This window comes from Mycteria americana, chromosome 1, assembly GCF_035582795.1.
Source record: "Mycteria americana isolate JAX WOST 10 ecotype Jacksonville Zoo and Gardens chromosome 1, USCA_MyAme_1.0, whole genome shotgun sequence".
NCBI classification, from domain to species: Eukaryota; Metazoa; Chordata; class Aves; order Ciconiiformes; family Ciconiidae; genus Mycteria; species Mycteria americana.
Window position 1 is genome coordinate 60,338,620 of NC_134365.1, and position 23,768 is coordinate 60,362,387.

At 39.8% G+C, this 23,768-nt stretch overlaps 1 protein-coding gene across 4 annotated transcripts in view; it reads left to right on the top strand.

Moving 5' to 3' along the window:
- Positions 1 to 23,768, top strand: part of LARGE1 (LARGE xylosyl- and glucuronyltransferase 1) — a 303,277-nt gene that overhangs the window by 162,980 nt on the left and 116,529 nt on the right. For all 4 annotated transcript variants that reach the window (XR_012775792.1, XM_075501659.1, XM_075501666.1 and 1 more), the window contains 2 exons: positions 1,376 to 1,499; positions 22,602 to 22,773. Coding sequence is in view for 3 of the 4 variants with exons in the window: in XM_075501659.1 (XP_075357774.1) it covers positions 1,376 to 1,499; positions 22,602 to 22,773 (296 nt within the window). In the remaining variant the exon portion in view is untranslated. The remainder of the gene's footprint in view (positions 1 to 1,375; positions 1,500 to 22,601; positions 22,774 to 23,768) is intronic.

Below are 23,768 nucleotides of genomic sequence, written 5' to 3' on the forward strand. Positions count from 1 at the left end.
CACCTATTGTTCATTAATGCAGGAAATGGAGAAAGAAATAACCTTCATCTTTTGGGTTAAGCCCAAAAGTGTGATGGAAGTACATTTGCCTGAACTAACATAGATTTCCTCACTTCTCGTTCAGACAGGAGAATGTACTAGCATCAGTCATCTTCCACTTTAACCAGCATCTGAAACTAAATGTTCCTCTTTTTAGATGAAAAGTATTGGTTAACAAGTACACCCATTTACATTTTTAAATTTCACAGAAATGAGACTCCACTATTCCACCCTAGGGATTGAAGAAAGGTTGAGCCAATGCTGAAGTCTAAATGAACCATCTGTTGTCTTAGTGGCTTTTGCAAACTCTGTCCTTCTCTGCTGACAACGAAAGTTGCTAAGATAGGGATAAACATGGAAGGCTACAAATCATGACTAACTTCCACTGGCGAGTTTTCATACTCCTACCACAGAAGTTGAGTAAAGATCAGACTTTGTTGCTTACTATCCCTCAAAGAGAGAAGCAAGGTTAAGGGATTTAAACATGGTATTTGTAATGTCCAAGTTCACATTACTATAGAAAAATCCATACACTTTGTCAAACCTTGCCACTCTTGCTGATACTGGCTTCACTCATCTTGTTTTGAAGCTTTTCACTTAGCCCAAGTCCTATAAGTACAGAGGTGAACCCAAATCTGGTGTTTTGAAGTAAAATATTTTCTTTGTTCCTGCTTTTCTTCAACCCTCCATCCCTCTTAGGAACAAGGATGTGGGAAGATTTACAATCTCCATTCTATTCACTATGGCAGTACCTAGAAGGCACTCATGTGAAACATCTAATTTTGGGTTCCCATAGGACAGCTGTTGATACCCCAAGTTTGCTTTGTAGAAAGAATGTGTGTAAACTCAATGGTCCTGGAATTTCACCTCATTCAGATGATTATTTTTTAACCTTCCCTTCCCTCCCCACTTCTCCACAGACAACTGTTCTTACCACGAAGATGAATTACCAGGTTGACCTAGAAAACTGAAAGCAATCACTTTCACAGCAAAAGTCCCCAAAGGGGGATTAACTTAACTTGGCCTTCTTTTAAGGAGCCGGTAGAAGGGACCAGATCCTTGAGTGTTATAAATCATCACGTTCCACTGAAGTCAAAGGAACTATATTTATTTACAACCACCCAGAAACTGATCCAGTATTTCTATTATTGCCATGTTTATTCAAATTGTAAGTGTCTCAGCATTTTGGCCACAGAGCAGGACTCCACTGAACATGCTGTACATTCTACCTTGAGATCTTAGACATATATAAAGCTTTGTAAGTTCTGATGTTGTCCTTTTACAATAGGAACTAGAAACCTTTGAACTAATGCATTTCTGTCCCTCCTCCTATCAGGCGAAACCCACTCCACTTCCACCTCATCGCAGATGCAATTGCCAAACAGATCCTGGCGACTCTCTTCCAGACTTGGATGGTCCCTGCTGTGCGCATAGACTTCTATGATGCAGATGAGCTCAAGGTAAAGCAAGAGAAACGTAAATGTTACTCATACACTTCTGGTTTCATGTCATCCCTTTTTTATTCATCTCTTTGGATTGGAGACTTGGGGGAGAACTGCTGGCTAAAATATTCTCCCTGGCTAAAACTAATTCTAACCCACATGATTGTAACCCCAGTTATACTTAACTAGAAGATACTACATGACTAAAATCACTGCAGTTTCTCCGCTAATGGAATATGTTGTTTAGCAGGTTAGAATTTTACTTGCTATCAAGAAAATTCTGGTTGCCCAGGCTGAATTGCATCTGATCACATTATGTTTTGCTAAGGATACTTCTTTCTAGTAGAAATGGTGGAATCTTAAATGTCTTGTTCAATAAGCCCAAGCCTGTTACTGGAAACACTCAACTTCCCTGCATTCCTTAAGCATGGGTGTGTAACACCGTAAGTACACACACTCTGACGAGGTATCAATATTACCTTTTGAAATAGCTACCTTTTTTATCTAGATGCCCTTTCAAAAGGAATGAATATGAAGAAACGAGAGTTCCAAGGGGAAAAAAAAATCACGTACTCAAAACATAAAGTAATTATCTTTTCATAGTTAGAAAGTTTAAATTAGATCACAGAGGCACACCATTTAGTTTGAGCTGCACGTTTTTTAGCTGTGGAGGTAGAATGAAGTATTTTAGCATTTGGAGTTGGTGGCAATAATTTGTGTGACTTATCAGACTGTTCTGAACAGCACCCTGAAACAAGGAAAAAACAAAATTTAGCAAATTGCTGTGCTAATTAAGAGGTAAATTCAAAGCACACCATCTTGTAGAATCTTGAGTACAAAAAGTTGTAGAAAGATGGAAAAAATGATCCTTGAGAAAAATATTTTGTTTCTAGCTGTTTTTATTGGTTTATTGGTCCTTCTACATGAAGCTATAAGCTGATACTAACCTAATTAGCTAGAGATCTCCCTTCTGTTCTTTATAGCTTCGTATCAAGGAGGAGGTTTGTTCTTGTAAATCTTGTACGTGTCTATATTACATGTGCTTTTCTGCAAATTGTGGGATTTCACAGTGCTTAATTAGTCTCTCAGCTAGGCAAGACAGACCTCTTAGTGTTTTCCTTCTGGTCATTTGGGTATGGTCCAATCTAGTTAAGTAAATAATAACCAAGAGAACTTACTTCAGTGATCCTCAACCTCCTGATTTATAGGCAAAACACTGTGCAGATATGAGGCTACAGAGCAAAGTCTTGTTTTGTCCCTCCCTCTTCACTCAACTTTAACTTTTATATGGCCAGTGACCTAAAGCAGCACTGGACTGTCTGGCATGTAACCCATAGGCTTTAGGTTGGGGACCACTTTCTTCCTGGATGCAGGTATTGATGCATAAATACATCTTTCCAGGTCTGCTACTCTTGCTCAGAGCTCATCATACTGCATACCAAGCAATTTTCCTGATTTCAGTAGCCAAAAACCACAGTATAAAGTAGTATTCAGCATAGGTGAATGTGACAGACACTGCCAAAGGACAGCAAAGAGTTGTAAATATAAATGGAGTTTTAAAAAGCCAGGTATGATGCTGGCTCATATCCAGATCATTCTGCAAGTTTTAGCAAAGAAGACAGAGGAGCTGTTTACAGACAGCTGTAGGAGCTCATCTCATTTGTTTCCTACATAGCCTCTAGAGAGGATTTAATGATTGTTTTGGGTTCATGTATTTCACCTGTACTCTTGGGAGCTATATTATGCTGTCCAGTGTTAGGAAAATGTAGAGCTGATGCTGGAATGTTTACTAGAAAGTCTACTTTAGAGAAAAGTGATCTATGAATCCAGTGTTACAGTATATACTATGTTTCAGTTTTAATGACCCTCTATAGTTCTTTTTTAAACCTGTAATCAATACGAATTGCTGACATTTAAAAGGGTTTAGACTGAACAATAGCATGAGAATTTTCTGCTTAGCTTTCATTCACCAATGTTTCATTGTTTGGGAACACATTTTAGCTGCTACAGAAAACATTTCATTTCATGTTTGGTTTTTTCCCTTTGGATAAGTATGAGCTTCCAGCCTCTTACTTCTAATGCAGCAGGAGCTGGCATGTTAGCTTAAGCCCTTAAGTCCTGGGAAAAGTCCTTCTTCTGCTCCTGCTCTTGTTCCTCCTCTAACAGTGGAAGGAAGAACATAATGTTAGATCTTCCATAAATAGTATGGATGCTTTTTTGTTTTCAAGTAGCTATTTAGAATTCAGGCAACACTTTCCACTAGAGTATTACTTTTTTAAAAGGCAGAATTTGGAGACTAAAATATTTGGCAACGTTTCTTAACATATCCTGCAGTTCTTAAAATACATGCTGTTTAGCTTAGAGTTAGAGCAACCAGTGTCCTGAAGGAAGGTGTAGAAAATAAGGCTCTGCAGTAGGTGGTGTTTTCTCTCAAGTTTTACAGGAGAACTGGACGCTTCAATGCAAGAAAGGGAAGACAAGGTACCACTGATTATCCCAGAATTTCTAGGGCCAGAAAACCAACATATCTACTTTGTCTGCTGCTGTGAATTAAGCATGTCAGATGTTCCTTCTAAAATTTAGGGAAGACTTATTTTTCCTTTTGCAAGGTGACACAGCTGTTCATGTTCATCCTGCACCACAAAGAGCCTACATTCTTTCTCTCCCTAGAGGCAGGTGCTGCCAAACTAACACCAGCCTGCTTGGAAGGGGGATGGAGCACAGGAAAGGATGGCCAGGGAGAGGTCTGTCTTTGCTTGAGGCACATGATAGGGAATGGGGCAGAAGAGGAAGAGACTTGGCTGTGGAGCTGAGCCAAGATAACAGCATTTCCAGGAAAAGGGTCAGACACAGTTAAGATGGGAGCTTGCTGGATATATTTATTTCAAACAGCTAGCTCAATGATTGTAACAGCCAGTTCTACTAAGATGCTTGTAACCTCCCCCAACGTAACTTGGCCTGTCTGCTCATTGCCTTGCCAATAGCCACAAGGGAGATCTGTGCTTAAAAGCACTCCCTCAACTTAGAAGCTGCTCAGATTGTGAACTGTACTGCCAGTGCCACTCTCTCCCATTAACTAAACTTGCTACATGCAGTTAGTAATAAGCAATAAGCATCCTTGAAGTGTGGGCAGCTGATAGTGGTGCCAGTAATTGAGCCATTCCATAGCTGCAGACTTCATTCTTGTTCTACTCAGTATGGCCCACACATAACTCTTCCAAATTTATGTGGTCACATATGGCTGTGACTACAAACTGGAAAGTTACTTGGCAATGTAGATTCACTTCATATGATCACATTAGCTGTGTTATTCAGCTTTGGTCCTAATGCAGTAGATGTAGGTATTACAGCAATGCATACCACAAAATAACTGGAAACTGAAAATTGTCTTCTTTGAACATTAAATAAAAGAAAAAAGCATACCTGCAAAACAGTGATCTAAAAGACCCATTACAGCTGTGGCTTGTAAATATCAGGCTGCAGGATATTGTGGTTTTTTCAGTCCACTCTTAAATGAAGAAACTCCAGAGCTAACTATTGAAGATGTGCAACACAAGCACTTAGCTTCTACACTTCATTATTCAACATGGAATCTCATGTCACATTGGAATCTCGATCACAAGGAAGTATAGGCATTAAACCCATTGTGATCTTCATTGGCCCAGAGCAGAAGGAGCAGCTGATAAAGCAGTACTGTATGTGTGATGTGTAGAATATAGATGAGGCGAGTTTGTTTTCCCAGATGTTGCCTGACAGACTGCTGACAGCATCAGGTGAATTGAGGGAAGCAGAAGGTAGAATGAGCAGTTGCCTGCTCTGCTGTGTGTGAATCTTGATGGCCCAGATAAATGTAGTCTCTTCATCACTGGTAAGGCAGAAAAGCCATGTCCTTTAACTAGTTCAGCCCACAAACGTGCTGCAATTGATCTGTGAACTTGAAGGTAGGGGTGGTGAATAGGTTTTTGCAATAGATCAGCATTTGACCTGAAAGTGAAATGTGAAAAGCACCACACTTTGCTGCATATAGGGACAATATTCCAGCTTTTACTGTTCCCAGAACCAATAGACCACAAATCTCACTACCAGTGCTGCCCTAGGTGATTTCATATTGGAAATGTTGATGTAGTCTGCACAATCAGTCAAAAACAGTGGTGTGATCCAGAAAGCAAAACCAAGCTGGGATGAGGTGTGGCATAAATATCACCTAACTTCAGGCATTTACTTAAGCATGAGATGAGTCAGTCCTTAGCCACTTCCATCTGAACCGTGAAGGCAATTCACTAGGTCAGACGTTGACATAATTTGGTCAGATAGATGGGCAAGGGCTATGATATTTAAACAGAAGAATAAAGTTTAATTCTTTAATTATAATTGTAGTGTAGCTGGGTCTCAGGACTGTGCCTGTGTGCACTCCCAATGCACTTAAGTTACTAATTCCCAGAGTGGTCCAGGAACTCCCAGGCTAGTCATCTGCATAGATGAGATAAAGAGCTGGTTTGAGACAGCAGACCAAGTTGAAACTAGGTGATTGACTGAACTGCTGGCCATCTGCACAAGAAGTATTTGACAGATTGTTACAGGAGCTGTCCCAGTGGGAATTTCAAACAGTTCTTGAGATTTCCCAGGCAGTCCCTGCTGTGTCTACACCAATTTGTGTGCTTAAATGTGTTGATTAACATCCTGAGTGGATAATCTGGTTGTCCCAGAGATTCCCAAACAGTTCCTGCTGCAAAGTTAATCAATTGTACAAGGGTAAGACAATCGATAGAAACATTCCTACATGTGTAGAAATGATTGCGTAGGACAGTCTTTTGTACATAGTTAAGATAGTTAGGAAATGTTTTGTATGTAGGTTAAGGTAATCTGTAGTGATGGATTAATCAGGTCTTGCAGTGGTCATGTAGGACCATGGATTATAAAAATTGGACAGAACTGTGTTTTAGGATGTCTCACCCAATGCAACTAAGATGCCCCCTGCACGGACCCCTACCATGGAGACTCCCTTCACTCATCCCTCATCCTTCACATCCAGATAGCAACCAAGTGTCTTGTTTGACAAATTGTATTGTCCATGCAAGAGATACCCTAAGCCAATATCCCAATAATGTTAGCTTTTTTAACATATGGTCTGTTTGTAAGTGTCTGTGCAACAAAAGATACCAAAAGCAAATCAAATGCCATGAATGTTTTTGCTACCAGTGGAAGCTTTACCAATGAATGATAGCATTGGTGGGGTTGTATGTATCATACATTGCCATATACCAATTTTGGAACCATGTTCAAGCAGATACTTCAACAGAACTGCAGATACCATCTGCTGAACATGGGAGCGAGGGAGCTGATTGGCAGTTGGGAAGATGTGAGATGATATTTGATGAACAGATTATTAGCTCAGTGTTAGTCACATCAACTGCAGAGGGTAACAATGATGGCAGTGTTGATAAAGCCATGAACAGCAAAACTGGCCAGCATTCTCCTGCATTCCACTGGGGTTGTTTAGCCTGGAGAAAAGGAGGCTCAGGGGAGACCTTATTGCTCTCTACAACTACCTGAAAGGAGGTTGTAGAGAGGTGGGGGTCGATCTCTTCTCCCAGGTAACAAGGGATAGGATGAGAGGAAATGGCCTCTCGTTGCACCATGGGAGGTTTAGACTGGATATTAGGAAATTTTACTTCACTGAAAGGGTTATCAAGCATTGGAACAGGCTGCCCAGGGAAATGGTTGAGTCGCCATCCCTGGAGGTATTTAGAAGACATTTGGATGAGGTGCTTAGGGACATGGTGTAGAGGTGGTCTTGGTAGTGTTAGGTTTACGGTTGGACTTGATGATCTTAAAGGTCTTTTCCAACCTATACGATTCTGTGATTCTGTGATCCGCCTGGTCAAGCAGTTCCACTGGATGTTGCAGAAGCAGCCATCCAAAACCATCTATTTTCACAGGACTGGTGACTGGCTACTAACTATCACAGATTATAACAGTTAGACTATATTTACATTGCACTGCATGCAGATTGTATATTGTTCAAGGGCAGAGCATGATTGTTTATCTGTTAAGTAGTTCACTGTATGCCTCAGAGGCAGACACACAAAGTTATAAAGCAGGTGTACATTACTTTCCTTCCTTTCTTTTCCACTTCATATGCAAGATCTAATTGCTATTAATGCAATACAGGATGTGAAACACAGCATCTGTCTATGTTTACATTCATTTACACAGTGGGAGATATTCAATTAAAATGTTTCTACAGCACTGTGGTTTTGGTCAAATACTGTCACATGTTATGGTGGGCTTGCAATGCTCTTGTATTTCACCAGCCTTTTGTCTTTCTGTAACCTGGCCTACAGTATGTGTCAGTGAAATAATAAGCATAGATTGCTGTTTCTTCCTGCCCTTTCCCTTTCTCTTTTAAAGAATAACTTTAAAAAAAAAAATGCAAATTTAAGATTTTGAAAACTAACATCTATAATCAAAACATTGTACAGATTTTCATAACTTGCATGGCTTAGTTTTAGACTTGAATTTCCACATTATAATTGAGATTTTATGTGTTTGCTAATGAGCATATTGAATACTAGAGACGTGAAGTCTCAGGTGATAAAATATGCTTGTGGTTGTGACACAATGCTACCATGCTAAGAACAGGGTCTTTTATCCATGGTTTTCAGTACAGATGACTGGACATTAACAGGCCAGGTTTTGTAAGCCAAGATATTTTCCTTCAGATTGCTCAGGAGGAAATGAGTCTCCACCAAGAAACAGATAGCAATTGAAACTCTCCAGCACAGTGGAACCTGTGAAGTGGAATTGTGAAGTGGAATTGTGAAGTGGTCAGAATCTATCCATGCAGACTGAGTATCCTAAGTAGTACTTCCGCTGCCCAGTCCCTCTTCTGTACAAAAAAAGCCACACAACATAGCAAATTATTATTAGATGTGTTTTCCATTATTATTCAGGCCTAGAATATGAAAAAAGTAATTTTACATAAAATCACACTGGGTCTTAAATTTCTGCCTATTTAAAACTGGAGGTGATGAAGGAAGTGCTGTGGAAACCAGTGAGGCTGGTCAGAAATTGCTCATGAGAATGGGAGTCATGGTGCTGTTACTGACTTCCAGCAGTTGTCATCTGCTCAGTGACATCTAGGTTTCATGAGCAGCCTCACGTCTGACTTTGTCTGTGGAGGGAGGCAAGATAGCAGAGGTGGAATAGCTTTTTGCAGATTTTTGTGTAATTTCTCCTTGGATTTACCAATATTGTCAGTTAATTTAAGATTTGGAACTGTAAGAATTTGGTATGCTGGGATGAAGCGCAGTGTCATGCAATGTATTTCCTGGGCCTCTTTCAAGGGTCCCAGTCTACCTACTGTGATACATTGTGCAGTGTTTCTACCACACAGCTGGCTATTCCAAAAGAAAGCCTCTTGCCTGGCTTTATAAACCCCTTACACTTTCCTGCTGTTGCTGATGTTTTGGAAACATTAGAGTTCCTTATTAATTTTATAACTTATCTCTAACTGCTGTGCGCTTCTCTGTAGCTCCACCTTTTTCTTGACTCTAGGGAAAAGCAGTACAGTCACTATGTACTACCTCCACCAGGAAGCCAGGGTAGCTCTTCTTTTTAACATGTGTGAAGTGAGGAATAAAGAGCCAACTCTCTTCCACTGCCGTCACCCACATTTGTATCATAGTAGGTGACTGTGACATTTCAATAGCAAGGATTCCTGTTTGGCATTCAGCTTCTTAAACGTCACTCTTATTGCAGCAACGTGCTGCACCTCCAGGGATGGCTATTTTAGCAGAGAAGGAGAAAAAGATGAATAACTGCACATGAGATTTTCCAAAAATTATTCAGTTTGACAAAAATTATCCAATGTGCCTTGGGAAAAAAGAAATTGAAAACACGCAGTGCCTCGAACTGACTGCTGCAAGTATTGTTTGTGCTATGTATCCCCATTACGGCAACTGCTTTCTCAGAACTTTATCATCCATCCGTGAGAAATGAAAGCATTTTGCTGTCCTAACCTTGGACATACAGAAATTATTTAACACTTTGATCTGCGTAAGGGGTATAGATTGTATATGCCCTGTACTTGCTGGGGAGAGTTAATGGTCATCCTGTTTTCCAGCACAATTTCTTTTCTTGGCACTAACAGATAAAAAGCTGGAAAGACATGTAATGACTATGGTCTTAGATCTTAAAGGCTTTTCACTTGCTCATAAGGACACCTCCCTGTCATAGGGCATTTGATTACTGATAGAAGAACAGCAGTGACTGTTCAAGGCATTCCTATTCAGGATTGGTATTGATGTAAGCATCTTATAAAAATGTTTAGTGATCCTTGCTTTTAGATTTACAAAGAACTGAAGTGTATATATTTCCATGTCTGATTGATAAACTGAAAAAATATAGCAGGCTGGAAGGACTCCAAGAATATCCTTGATTCACCACAAGGGAGCTGGAATTGTTAGAATTCATCATTTGTAAAGTACTTGGTGTTGGCTTGTTTCTGAGAAACAACTGGAATTCCGGGAAGTGTTGCATGATAGTTCAGATGTGAGTGCCTTCCCACGGAGCAGTCCAGCAGGCAGTGTAGGCAGAAAGTATTCTGAAGGACTAGGGCTGAAATGGTCGTTTTTGTGGTGAAAAATGATGTGCATCTTACCTGGGCACACCTCTTTGTATGATGCTTTTTCACAGCACTGGAAATTACAAGCCATGCTGTGCATCTGTCATAGCCAAGCACACAGTGAAGTGAAGTCACTCTTCTCATAGGTCTTCTGAAACCATCTCAGCCTGGATAAGGGCATTCAGGCTGATTTGGAGTTTGAGTACCTGCTTCAAAGGGGAGATACATAATAAGGTTATTAATTAGATGCCACTGATGGTATCTCCTTTTGAGTCAACTTGATATGAGAACATTTGAATTTCTAAATTGAGAAATTGTATTTGTTAGTGGAGATATCACTTTTTAGATCAAACTGACTTAATCCTGCAAAAGTTTCACTTTTTGAGATATATAATAAGGTTACTAATTAGATGCCACTGATGGTACCTCTTTTTGAGTCAGCTTGATATGAGAACATTTGAATTTCTGAATTGTGAAATTTCATTTCTGTTAGTGGGGATATCACCTTTCAGATCAAACTGACTTAATCCTGCAAAGGTTTCATTTTTTGAGGGTAAGATGATGGTGTCTAGGTCTCACCCTTTCAGCAACAAAGATGAAAACTCAGCAGTGTTTCAATCCCCTGATAATTTTCCCATATATTCTTCCATTACTTCAGGTTTGACCCCTTTCACAGTAGAATGGATTCCACAGCTTTTAGCTGATACAGTTAAAAGCCTTTCTAAAATGGTTCCAGCTGTATTGTTTTAGTCAGCCATTTAGGATCTGTGCTCACCTGTCTATCTGACTGCATTTTTATTTGATGGGTGAAACTACAAGATCACATGGAATTAGGGTGACACCAGTGGCCTTAGCCCTCACACCAAAAGTTTCAAGCAGTGTAAGCAATACGTGCCTGCTACATGGACGCTTCCTTTAAACACCACTCATGCAAATTCACTGTTATGTGAAGTATTTGACCAATATTTAACCAGAACCTAGGCAAGAAGCTAGACTGGTGTCATGAACATCAAGCTCAATATTTCTTGCTTCAGAGGAGCCCAGCTTTCCCAGTTATGTCCTTATTTTCTTCAGATTGTTTCTCTAGTTAGTGCTGCATTGTTTGAGAGACATCTTACCTTTTTCTAGTAACAAAGAAAAATAATACTTTTTTTTCCCCCTGTTGCATTCAGTGCTTCTTATACTAGGTTATTGTTAATATTGCTTGTTCATAATTGTAATGCATTTTATCCTTTATTATCCTTTTTATCCCAGGTGTATTCCTGGAGCTTTTTAGTCTCCAGGAGTTTTGATCTATTATAATACTTACTATTGGAGAAAAGAACACTGCTTCATGTAATTTTTGTTCTCTTGAAGCAATAATTGCAATATAAGAAGTTCCCACTCACCTGGCCTCCAACCCTGCAGGATGGAGGATGATTTGTTTTCCTGCAAATTCTTTGCTTTTGCTGAACATAAAAGAACTAATAGTTCTTTATGGGATATGGCATTTATTCCACCAACTGGATGTGTGTTCCACCCACTAATGGCCTCTTTCTTGGTGCAGTATTTTCAGCTGTTGAAGTTTCAGCATTCTTGCTCTGAAGGTAGAAACAGTAAAAGTTTAGGTCTGGAGAGAGGTGATTTTACTGGTGAGATGCCAGATAGTAGCTAGTGATTTCCTTCTGAATAGAAGAATGAATCCTTTTTTTTTCATATGTATTTGCTATGTTTTGACCTCATGTTAGGATGTCAGAGGTCTGGTGGAAGCTGCATTCCCCCATCCTTTCCACAAATCATCACCTTCTGCAACTCTGGCTGTTGTGTTGAGGTACATTCTGTTTTGTATTGGATACAAACAGGACTAGATCTTTCAGTCTTGGAAGGGTGAGAAACCCTTTCTTCAACATTTTTGGGTTTTGGTTGGGGGTTTTTTTGCACATGATAACTAATATTTTAGACCTGGAATTTCCTGCCAGGCATTACTTGGTTAATAATAGTCACTGTAACTGTTCTGCTACCTTCTTTCATCATCCTTAAAAAAATGACTCTTGCCCAAAATCCAATAGGGAAAAAAATCCCACTTCAGATACATTTTTGTCACTAGGCTGAAGATATTATCTATCCAACATAACATGTGTTTATGCAGGAGATGGTGTTGCTTTTTATTCTGGACAGTACGTCTTGATGATACCTGTTTAATATCCTGACATTGTGCAAAATACAGATTGGATGCCTCTGGACTTTGACCCCAAGAGCTGCATGGAAATTTGCCAGAACATATAACGGCTGCAGCTAATGTGCATGTATTTGCATAGTTACTAAAATTAAAAAGCTGGCAACAATAATATTTTCATGGATTTGTATCTTCCCTGATGGATTAGTACAAAGAGCTTGTTGATTGAGTTCACCAGCAATTAAAGCGTGCAATTAATCTTTCTTATCTTTCCATACAGGTGAAGTGAGAAGGGCAGCCATGAGTTGCTTTTGACCACTGGCCAAATTCTAGCCAGATCTACCTGTCAGTCAGCTTTTAGCAGAAAGTTCTGGCTTCCTGCCATTTTATCTAGTCCAGATTGTGTGTCTCTTTTCACTCATTCACTGACAGGAAGGAAAAAAAAAAGGCTTTATCTTATCTTCTAGGGAAGACTTGCATTTTTGCTTCTGCTGGAGAGGTAGGACTGGGAGGCTGGTGTTTGATTTATTCTCACTGACCTCTCTCAGGATGCTCAGACTCTTGTAGGTCCTCCACCCTTGACTGCCACACTGAAAAACAGCTGGAGTTGAGGCCAGAGGCCCCAAAGGAACAAGCAACAGCACTGAGACTGGCCAGACTTTTCTGTTCTGCAGTCTCATCTTGCACAAATGAATAGAGAAGACCAAAGAGGGCACTCAGCATTTTGGAGACAGCAAAAAACAGTGGAGAAAATTAAGAATGTCTCAGATGAGAGTAAAGAAAAGGACTCAGAGTCAAATGGAAACTGGTCGTTTGAGTTTGGTGGGGCTAAGCAAGGAGGGAGGAATGGAAACCTTGTGGACAAAAGCCAGCCAAAGACCTAAGGGGAGGGAGATAATCCTCAAAGATCCCAGGAGGTGAATTACTATTTGGTCATTTCTTTTCTGAAAAAGATGTATGGCTGAATATCTTGTTGCCTAAATGGCAGAGACAAAAAACCCATTAATTTTACTTTATGTAACAGTCTGCAGTTTCATCTGTATAAAGCATGTTGGGTCCAGACACGGAGCATGGCTTAACTCTTGGCACCCTCAGTTAATTTTGTTATAAAGGAAGTTGTTTTGAAGAAGCATTCTTGAATCAGGTTTTTTCCTGTTGTCTGCCCTTGTGTATATGTGTGTATTGGTGAGAGATCTGGAAAGAAAGAAGAAGAAAAAAAGAAAAACAAGCATCATCATCAGTCTGACTGTGTTACAGACTTTGCTACAGAGATGAGAATTAATTTGCAGTTATTCTCCTTTGCTGTACGCTGATGCTGATTTGGGAGGTTTTGTTTGTTCTGCCTTTTTAATATCTAATCTTCTTTCCAGCTGTGGCTTGTTCCATGGTTTCTGCATTTGCTCTACATTACCCGGGACCCAGAGGTTCAGATAATCATCCATTTCTATCTCAACCTTTTTGCTCACCGCTATTTGTATCCAGACTTGTTGCATGTATGTGTGGAAGATATCATCTGTTCATAAAGCAAGAGATGAAGCAGAATTCTATTAAAGTCACCAGTGCTTCTGTGATGAGTAAGAACAGCAGCAAAGGCCAGCAGAAATAGAAAAATAATTTTAGCAAAAATGTATAAATTCCCATCTCCTTACAGTTGTTTTTCAATGTGAATTTTTATTATTTTTTTAAATACTCAGGCACCAGAAATTCTGAGTTTAGAAAAGTTACCCAGCTTTGCTGGATTCCTGGTTTCCTTGGCAACCATTCATATAAATAGAAAGGACCTGTTATGGGGGGGAGTATCACTATAATCGAAACCTGTGAATCACCTAGGAAAAAATTAAATTCAAGGTTGAAGTTACAAGTTATCCAGCAAACATTAACAGAAGAGTCTGTTTTCGTTTAAATAAGGCTCCTCTATTAATGTTTGCTGGATACCTGATAAGGATGGAGCAAAGGCAGTGATTTTCTGAAGGTGAGATGCAAGGAGATTCCTTTTGGCATTCCTCCTGAGGAAACTATTACAGGTGACACTCACCTTCTTCCGCCCAGGCTCTTTGGTCACTTGCAATTGGTCTCTCTCTTTCATTTTTTATTCTTTTTCTTCTTATTATTTTTAAAAAAGAAATACAGTGTGTTAAGGACAGGCATGACTGTTAGCCATACTTAATTTTAACCTGCTATTCCCCTCCTTTCTCAATGATTCAGTTAACCCCATCTCAGCAGCAAGATGTTGATATTGGTCTCCTGGAAGCAAAAGAGTGAGAAAGGGGATCAGCCAGATGTCCCTGCAAAGAGTTTAGATATTGTGAGGTATGGCCAATGTGAAATGGGAAGGATTATCCTGAAACTAACCCTCATCTGCTGCTGGAATTGTGACTCAGTTTTCATGAATGTGAGAAGAGATATGGCAAAAATTCACAGCAGGATGAAGTTCTCCCTGTGTGAAATTGAAAAACAGTGATGAGAAAAACTCTGCATCAAGAAAAGTTCCTGTCCTGTGCCAGCAATATGATATTGTTTGTTTTCCCCCTCTTTTTCTGCTTTGCGTTGAAAAAAAACTTAGTAATATGATGGTCATTAAAATGGTGGCAGTATTTTTCTCCAGTTTAGAAATTACATGAAAGCCCCAGTTCTATTAGCTTTGTCTTAAATAAAGGTCACATGATTTTTAAAAAAAATTATCTCGCTACTTCTAGTGTTCACAGAAGCAGCAAAGCACTAAACAAGTAATGAAAAAGCTGTGAAAACAAGTTATCAACTGTGTCTAGGAAGTTATTTATCCAGTCTGAGGAAATAACAATTTTTATTGTTATCTGATTCACACATCAGAATTTCCAGGGCTGTTTCCCATGCCTGGGCCATTTGTAAGGGCTGCCTGAAGACAGCAGCTACCAAATAATTTGGCTGGTCTTCCTTCACAGAGATCCCTCCAGCTGTAAGTTCTTTCACCATGTAGATTGCACTGGTTTTCAGATCAGTGTCAGATACAATTCAGAAAAATTCAGATACAATTTGTGCAGACCTGCAACACTCTTTATGATTGTGCTGGGGCCTGGAAGTTTTGTTTTGTTTTGCTTCATTTGCTTTTTTTTAAGATCCTGAAGTTAGTTTATCACCTGACTGATACAATCTTTGGGAAGATAGTGCCTATGTTGAAGTCGGTGAGAGCAAGTAGATGCTGAATACTTTTGGAAATCCAGGTTTCCATCAAGTCATTCATTACAGAGCCTAATTCATACCTCTCTTTATTTCAATCAGTATATTGTAGATGCCAGATCTTTTTTATAGTAAAACCTGGTGTGAAAGCTCTAGGAAGACAGAATTACCTACAGACTACCCTTTCAAATTTCCCCAGCCTTTTCTGTTTTCTGACTCCTCCTATTTGCTGTTGGCTGTTTCCCCACCACAATGAATATCCTGCCATTAGGTCTGGGTGGCAGAGGGATTTGGGTCTATTTGACCCCGTTCAGTAGCCCACCTCTGAGAGGGGTGCGTGCAAGTGGCACCTTCTGCCTCCAGACTTGCTGTTTCTCAGCCTGGTGCATCAAGCCAGCCAGTCTGACATTCAGGCTCTTTCTTGCAAGATACTGACTGTAGTGGTGCTTTTGTGAAGTCAGCTGAGCAGAAAGGGTGTCTTTTATTTGGAGTGGGGATGGGGATATTATGTCATAGCTGAGGATTATTTTGATTGATTTTTTTTCCAAGCATAAGATGGAAGATGCAGTGAATGTAGTGAGAAAATCAATACAGTATTGAAGATTGCATTTTTCCAGTGTAAAGTGTTTAAGGACATGCTGCCAGGGAAAACACTTCATCAGCCAAACTTCCCTCATCTTATCATGCTGAACAGGAGGCACTTTTTTAGCTCAGGGGGTGCTACAGTGCTATATATTTTGTGGGACAGTGAGAAATTCTGTTAAGAAAATGGAAAAAAATGTTATTTAACAGACAAGAGAGTCTGACAGGAGTCCCATGAAGTTCAACAAGGAGAAGTGCAAAAGCTTGTACCTGGGAACTACCCTATGCACCAGTATATGCTGGGGGCCACCCATCTGGAAAGCAGCTTGGCAGGCAAGGACCTGGGGGTCCTGGTGGACACCAGGCTGAACATGAGCCAGCAATGTGCCCTCGCGACAAAGGCGGCTAACGGTAACTTTGGCTGCATTCGACAAAGTATTGCCAGCAGGTCGAGGAGGGTGATCCTTCCCCTCTACTCAGCACTGGTAGACCATACCTGGAGTGCTGGGTCCAGTTCTGGGCTCCTCAGTACAAGAGAGACATGGGCTTACTGGAGAGAGTCCAGCCAAGGGCCACTAAGATGAAGGGACTGGAGCATCTCACATACGAGGAAAGGCTGAGAGTGCTGGGATTGTTTAGGCTGGAGAAGAGAAGGCTCGGGGGGAATCTTATCAATGTATATAAATAACTGAAGGGAGGGTGCAAAGAAGACAGAGCCAGGCTCTTTTCAGGGGTACCTAGTGACTGGACAAGGGGCAGTGAGCACAAACTGAAACACAGGAGGGTCCCTCTGAACATCAGGAGACACTTTTTACTGTGAGGGTGACTGAGCACTGGCACAGGTTGCCCAGGGAGATTGCGAAGTCTCTGTCCTTGGAGAAATTCAAAAGTCATCTAGACACGGTCCTGGGCAACCGGCTCTAGGTGGCCCTGCTTGAGCAGGGGAGATTGGACCAGGTGACCTCCAGAGGTCCCTTCCAATGTCAACCATTCTGTGCTTCTGTGATGCCGTATGGACTGAAACCTATTCATCAGGAAAAGTCAGGATAGATTTTCTTCTGATAGGGAGGTAGTCAGATCTGGTTAACTGGGGAAAGGCTGCATTTGGAAGGGAAATGCAGTCTCAGGTTTATGTAGCTGTCTAGCTAAAACTCTTGAGTCCTTTGTTTAATGGTACTATTATATACGCCCTCCCAATCCAAGAAGCACATAGCAAGCCAGGTTGTTAGGTTGTCTGTCAACTTCCAGTACTTAAGGGAAGATGGCAAGTAATGAGAGAAACATGTACCATCCTACAGAATCTTAGTTTGGCTTTCCTCTGCTTCTATGCTTGCTACTGTTTTTATGCTCCAGTCTGTGTATATATAAACCAGCACTAAAACAGCAAATACATTACCTCTTTTCTTGTGCTTCACCTTACTGCTCTGTTTATCATAATTTTAGTAATGTAGCAAAGAGAAAGGTGAGTGCAGCAAAATCATATTTGCAAACAAAGTATCTTAGCCTGTAAGACTGATGACCTTTAAGAGCACGAGGTTTAAATAGAAATGTGATAGTAATTGAATTTCATTAATTTGGCTTTTAGCAAATATGAAACTGTATCTCATCCTGGCACCTAACTTCAAAGTGCATTTTTCTCCTCACTCAGCTAGAGGACCTGCCCTGTTCTTTTCCACACTTATGCTCATGACTAGCACCCATGGCTGCACCCTACTTCCCACATCTGTCTTTCTAAGAGCTGTTTTCTTTGTCTTTATCCCAATGAGGATCAGGTGGCAGCTGTAAATAAATGCAGAGTAAGACACATGAGAAAAAAGAATCCTAACTTTATGTGTACAGTGTTGGGTTCTGAATTAGCCACGACTACTCAGGGAAATGGGTTTACTGTTCTGGTAGTTCTGTGAAAACGAATGTGACCCAAATTAAATTGGTGGATAGCTAGGTCCAAACAAACAGGAGTTGTAAATAAGCTGTGGCACTCTTGGCTGCAGGATGTTGTCATTGCTAAAAACTTACAGGACTTCAAAAATCAACCAAATTCACAGACGAAAAATCCATCAAAAGCTGTTAACGAAAAAAATACCACCTCTAGCTCCAACATTTGGTGCATATTGCCTGAGGATGGGAGTGTATTTGGGGGCAGTATCACTGTAGAATTTCCCTGTTTTTGTATTCTTCAGTAGTCACCTGCCACCATCCACTATCAGAAGCTAGCTACCGAGCTCAATGGACTTTTGATCTGACACAATACAGGCACCCATAAGTTGTTTGTCCTTTCCTGTTGGTCACTGTTCCCATTGTCGTTCTGTTCATGTTGGTAGTGTTTTCCAAATTTGCTCTCTGCTAAGTCTGCAACACCAACTCTCCATCCTTTTCGAAGAGGCTCAAGACACCTGCCCATGTACAGATTTCACTTACAGCTACAGAGCAATCAGTATTCACCTGGGAAGCCTAGGCAAATTTCCCCATCACCTGCTTGTGGGGGAAAAAATAGCATAGTTAGGGGAAAAAAAGAATCACTACAATTCCCTAAAGAAGTACAGTATAAGAGTCGAAGTCTGGCTGGATATATTTGTGATTACTTGGTAGATGAGTTGTGCTCTTTGATCTCAATGTGTGGGCAACCAGACTCAAGTGTTTTTAAGAATAAAAATACCTAAATACTTGGGAATGTAGTCACTATACAGTTCATTCACAAACAGAGAAGGAGCCACTGTTTTCCCCTCTCTCCGTCATAGAAACAGGGAAGCTTGATTTTAAGCTGGATGTCTGTATTAGGCTTCTCTCCTTAAAAAGGGCACTTCTGCTAACCTAATGAACATTTATATAGAGGTAGCAACTGTGAGAAAGCTGAGTTAGGCCGTGTACAGCCACTGTGTTTTAGCCATCTTTTCCCAGAGATAGAGCATAATTAGGGAAGACAACTTGCTGGTAAGTATCACTGGACCTGGAGACTGTTGCTCCCTCTTCTCTGGCATTTACCAGAGTGATCAGTTGTGTATAGCGCACAGACTCATGGGCACGTAATTTCTATATTCATAGCCAGAAGCACCAAATAATTTAGATAATTTAGTGTATTTTCAGTCTTCAATTATAGAAAGAATAAAGATGGTTTTGATGAAAGATCTTTAGTGAGAAGATATTATTTCACTTAGCTTACTTAAGAGAATCACTGTCGGCACCAACTAAATGTCTTTCTTCACTATCCTCTCATGAACAAAAATCCAGATCCTGAGAGCTAGAGATCCAAGGTGTGCTATTTCTGCTGAACTGAGAATTATACAAATGGCAAAGTATGTCACACTATTTTGTTTCACTTTCCTCTTTTACTAACTCTATTTTTTTCTGTTCCTGACGTATCTTCTAGGAATATTTGTTCTCTGAAGGCAACTCTGATCTAGCTTGTACAGCAAATGATTCACAAACATTCCATATATGGGCCATTTTAACTATGCTAGAGAAAAAAAGATGTATTAATGCTTACAGAAAATATTTAGACAATATTTAGACAAATGAAATGGCTCAATGTTACCAGGTATATAACAGTGGACATCTTGGAGGTTGCAGAATTTTGCAAGAGTTTGTGCTTAGGCCGTCTTAATTATCTCAAACTGGCACTTCTTAACTACTAAGCACCTATTCAACCATAGTGTTCTTGTATTTCTTTTAGTAAGACTATATGTAATATCCAGAGAGAGTGAGCCTTCACAGTGCTGTGATGTAGCGTAAGGAGTTTTCCTTGGCACGAATTTGGAACGGTTACATTATTCATGAATAGCAAAGTAGTGAAGAAATTATGCTGGGGACTAATTAGGACCCCTGTTTATGTCTTAGTCAGCTCTGCATCAGAGAAGAGAAAACTGCAGATACATTGAACCGATTGACAGTTCAAGCTTCAGCATACACTCAAATAAAACACGTGCTAGCCAGCTGTGATGGACCATTTGGAATAGGGACTGCTCCTTTCATTTTCAAAAGCGATCCTTTCAGACATCAGGCTTCAGGATGGCAGGCTTTTGGCTTCTGCCTGCCAGATCGGAAGGAACAGCCAGGCAAGGATCTCTTCCCTGCAGTGATACACTGCAGTGGTGTTAGAATTGGGATTCTCAAGAGCAAAGAAAGTAATGGCTCCTTGCAGGTGACTTTTACTTTTCCAGCCACCTTTTACCTTCCCTGCTTGTCTCAGGCTACCCATGTGACATCTGAACCCCTGCCTTATTAGGCTTATTCGCATAAGCATATTAGAAGTTATTCCAGAGCGGTATTGCATTTGGACTAATTAAATGAAGGACATGCCATCCAAAATTAATAACATAGGGATGGGTAATAATAAAAGCAAGCTCAAGTCTGTAAATTACTTTAACTCTTTTACTATGTCCGCATGACTAGAGGGCTGATCTCTATGGCTGGTCTAGCACAAGGAGGTCAAGTGGCAGATTCAGAATGATATGCAGAGTTTGGGGAAGCAGGGTAAATACTGCTTTGCTAACACCTTGATGTGATAGTCCATTCCTAGGGCCATCATGTGGGAGAGCTAGGACCACAAGTAACTAGAGTTTTGAGGGTGTGGATTTGAAATTATTTCTGTTACACACATAGAAGAAATTTCTGGGGAGCATTGAGGTTCTTTTTTATATAACTAGAGACTTAATATTGGCATATATCTCAGAGACAGAAACTAGATTTCTCTTCTAGGCACCATACAAATTAAAGAGAGAGCAAGTAAGAAAAAATGAAATAAGAATGATGTCTCTTTAGACCCATAGATAAAACTATGCTATGTGTTACTTCACTCTCTAATTTCTTTCATAGTGGTTTCTACCAGAGTCCTAGCATTCCTTGTTTGTGCTACTTCTGGTATTCTACAGTGCAAATCCTATAGAGAGCGCAAGTAAATAATACATAAACGTGTAGGTGACAATGCCAGCCAGATTGTATATGCAAGTGATTATATATGAACTATATGCACATACAAGGGAACACACAAATGGATTGCCAGGATGAGATACCTTTCAAAAAAAAACAAATAAAACTTCACACTTCAGTTTGCACTTTCTGTTTTGGGGTTGTTTTAAGATAACCTACTTTTCCTGCCTTTCCTCTTAAAATTTTGCCTTTCTCCTTAAAGGTTTGTTCTAGTACCCTCGGTCTTTTTAATTAACTTAGCAGTGAGGGAAAGCTCTGCACTGGTACATGAATCCTGAGAATACAGAAGGAAGTTGTGTGCCATTTTGAAGGGAAAGGAGCAGGTCAGCTTACATCGGCAGAGGCCTTGTTACTTTATATTCAAAAAGAAATGCACTGTAAGCAGCTATTATTAGCCTTTCTTCAACCACTCTTCCAACTTCCAAATAAAGTTTAGGAACCCATTCTGTTATGGGAAGGTTTTCTTGAAGGATTTTGGAGGAAATGAGCTCTTCTGTGCAAAAGCTGTTTCACATAATAAACTTCAGAATGCCAGTGAATAGATATGAGGCAGTTAAACAACAGAATAAATCTTCCCAGTTTTATGAATGCACTTAGTTTCTGCCTACTTTCTCCGAAGTATAACATGCCAGGACAAATCCTTAAATCTGTCTCACTCAGGTCCCCTATAGACAAAATACTAATTGAAGTTAATGGGAGCATGACTCAGGGGAGAACTTAAAATCTGGGAATTGTAGTGCATGCCCTTTAAAACATTAAACAAGAGGAGTTTCAGACAGGGCAATAGGAACTTTTCAAAAATTTCTGTATCCCACTTTCAGCAGTGACTTTTGATATTTGAGAACTTGAGTCTCACAGAAAGAAAAAGAAATGTAGCTCATGGAACACCCTAGTGACAGTAGCACAATGAAATATTGGGTTTAATCTCCTAACTTATTTTAGAAGCTATAGAAATGTTTTATTTAGCCCTTACTGAAAAAATGTAAATGTTTGAGTTTGCCTCTTCAATATATAACAAACAAAAAAATGTGGTTAAAAATGTTCTCCTACTTTCTCCACTTTTGAGCATGTCTGTGTGATGTGAGTAGTTATAATGTAAAGATGTAAGGCTTAAGGAAAATCTGAGTTTTTCAGAAACAATTTTTTTGCAATTTTCTGGCCCATTGTTCCAAACGAGTGGCCTTTTGAAATTCTGACCTCCAAATCTGTAAGAAATAAAAGGAAAAAAAAGTTATGTTACTTCTACTTCAGAGTCAGAAAATTCTGGGATTGGCAAACACAGAAGTTTTTGTTTCATTTGAAAATGAAAGCAACTTACAATATTTCTGAAGGTTTGGATTAAAAATATATTCCAATTTTATCAGGATACATGGATGTCTCAGAATGGATTGTACCAGGTTGGAAAGGCTTGACTAATTTTAATTATATTGTGTAAAGCAGTTGCCTCAAAGAACTTTTTTTTCCAAGCTTTCAGAAACTTTAGTGTATTTCAGAGCTTCTGAAGTTAATTTAAAAGCAGGATTTTAGATGACTCTTTCCACCTGGCATTTAATGGTGTTGTTTTGCTGGTACTCAGAGATCCTCCATTATTACAAGAAACTAGTGTCAGGAAGAGTTTCTCTCTCTAATGAAGATTATTTTTTCTTCCTCTTTCCCACTTCCCATTTCCTGTCAGTCGGAAGTGTCTTGGATCCCCAACAAACACTACTCTGGGATTTACGGGCTGATGAAGTTGGTTCTGACTAAGACTCTACCTTCCAATCTTGAGCGAGTCATTGTCCTCGACACAGACATAACATTTGCCACTGACATTGCTGAGCTATGGGCCGTCTTTCACAAGTTCAAAGGTATTCTAATGATTTTTTTACTGTCTTTATTTGTGGGGGAGGGAGAATGGTAAAGCAAACAGTACAATGGGGGTAGAAGGGCTATTTGAGATTTGTTAAATGTTTTCACTCTTTCAGTCTATGGTGTTTTAATATAATTGCTCTATTTGTGAGCTCTTTCCTCAACAATGTTCTGTATAGAATGATTGACAACACTGATTATCTATGTAGTTTGTTTTACTGGTCTAATTATTTGGAACAGGTGAGAGCTTGACAATACAGTAGATGATAAAGAATTATGAGGATGCTGTAGTGACCTACCATTCAAGCACCTGTTGGTATTCAATACTTGGAAGAACTTGTTTTATATTACTTTTTATTAATAAAACCTAATTATTACTTTCAGTATAACTTTTCCTTGTTACCACTGAAAATGAATGAAGTTAGGATCATACTTGGATGGGGGAGGAGGGTGAAGGGGGCAGATTTATACATGTGACTAGAAATGAGTTACTGCTTGCTCCTCTTAATGACTTGATAAAGGGTTCTGGATTCGAAGTATCCACCTAAAGTAGTTTTCTTTACCTATACCCATTTCCTACAGCTCCTTGAAAAACTCCTTGATAGTTTGACCAAGTAAGTACACTTTCATAGTAACTGTGTAAGGCGATGATCACAGAAAAGTTCCCCGCTATCCTGTCACAAACCAGAGCACTTTCCTGGCTAGCACGCTGCTAAAACCATTTAATTCTCCCCAGCTCCAGTGTTGCTAGCTTTTCAGAGTCAGAGACATGCCTTATTGTTCTCTTGCCCTCAGAATATGTATTGGAGTGCTGGTAAGGAGGCATTCCATTATCCTGATCTGAAGATTTACAGCCCTGTAAAAGTGTAGCCTTGATGCCTATCATCAGCTCTCTTAAAATCACCTCAAGCAAAGTCAGCCTAAGCAAATGGGACTATTTATTTACAGAAGCCAAAATAAACCACTCTGTTAGAAAGGTGACAGAAAAAAGAGC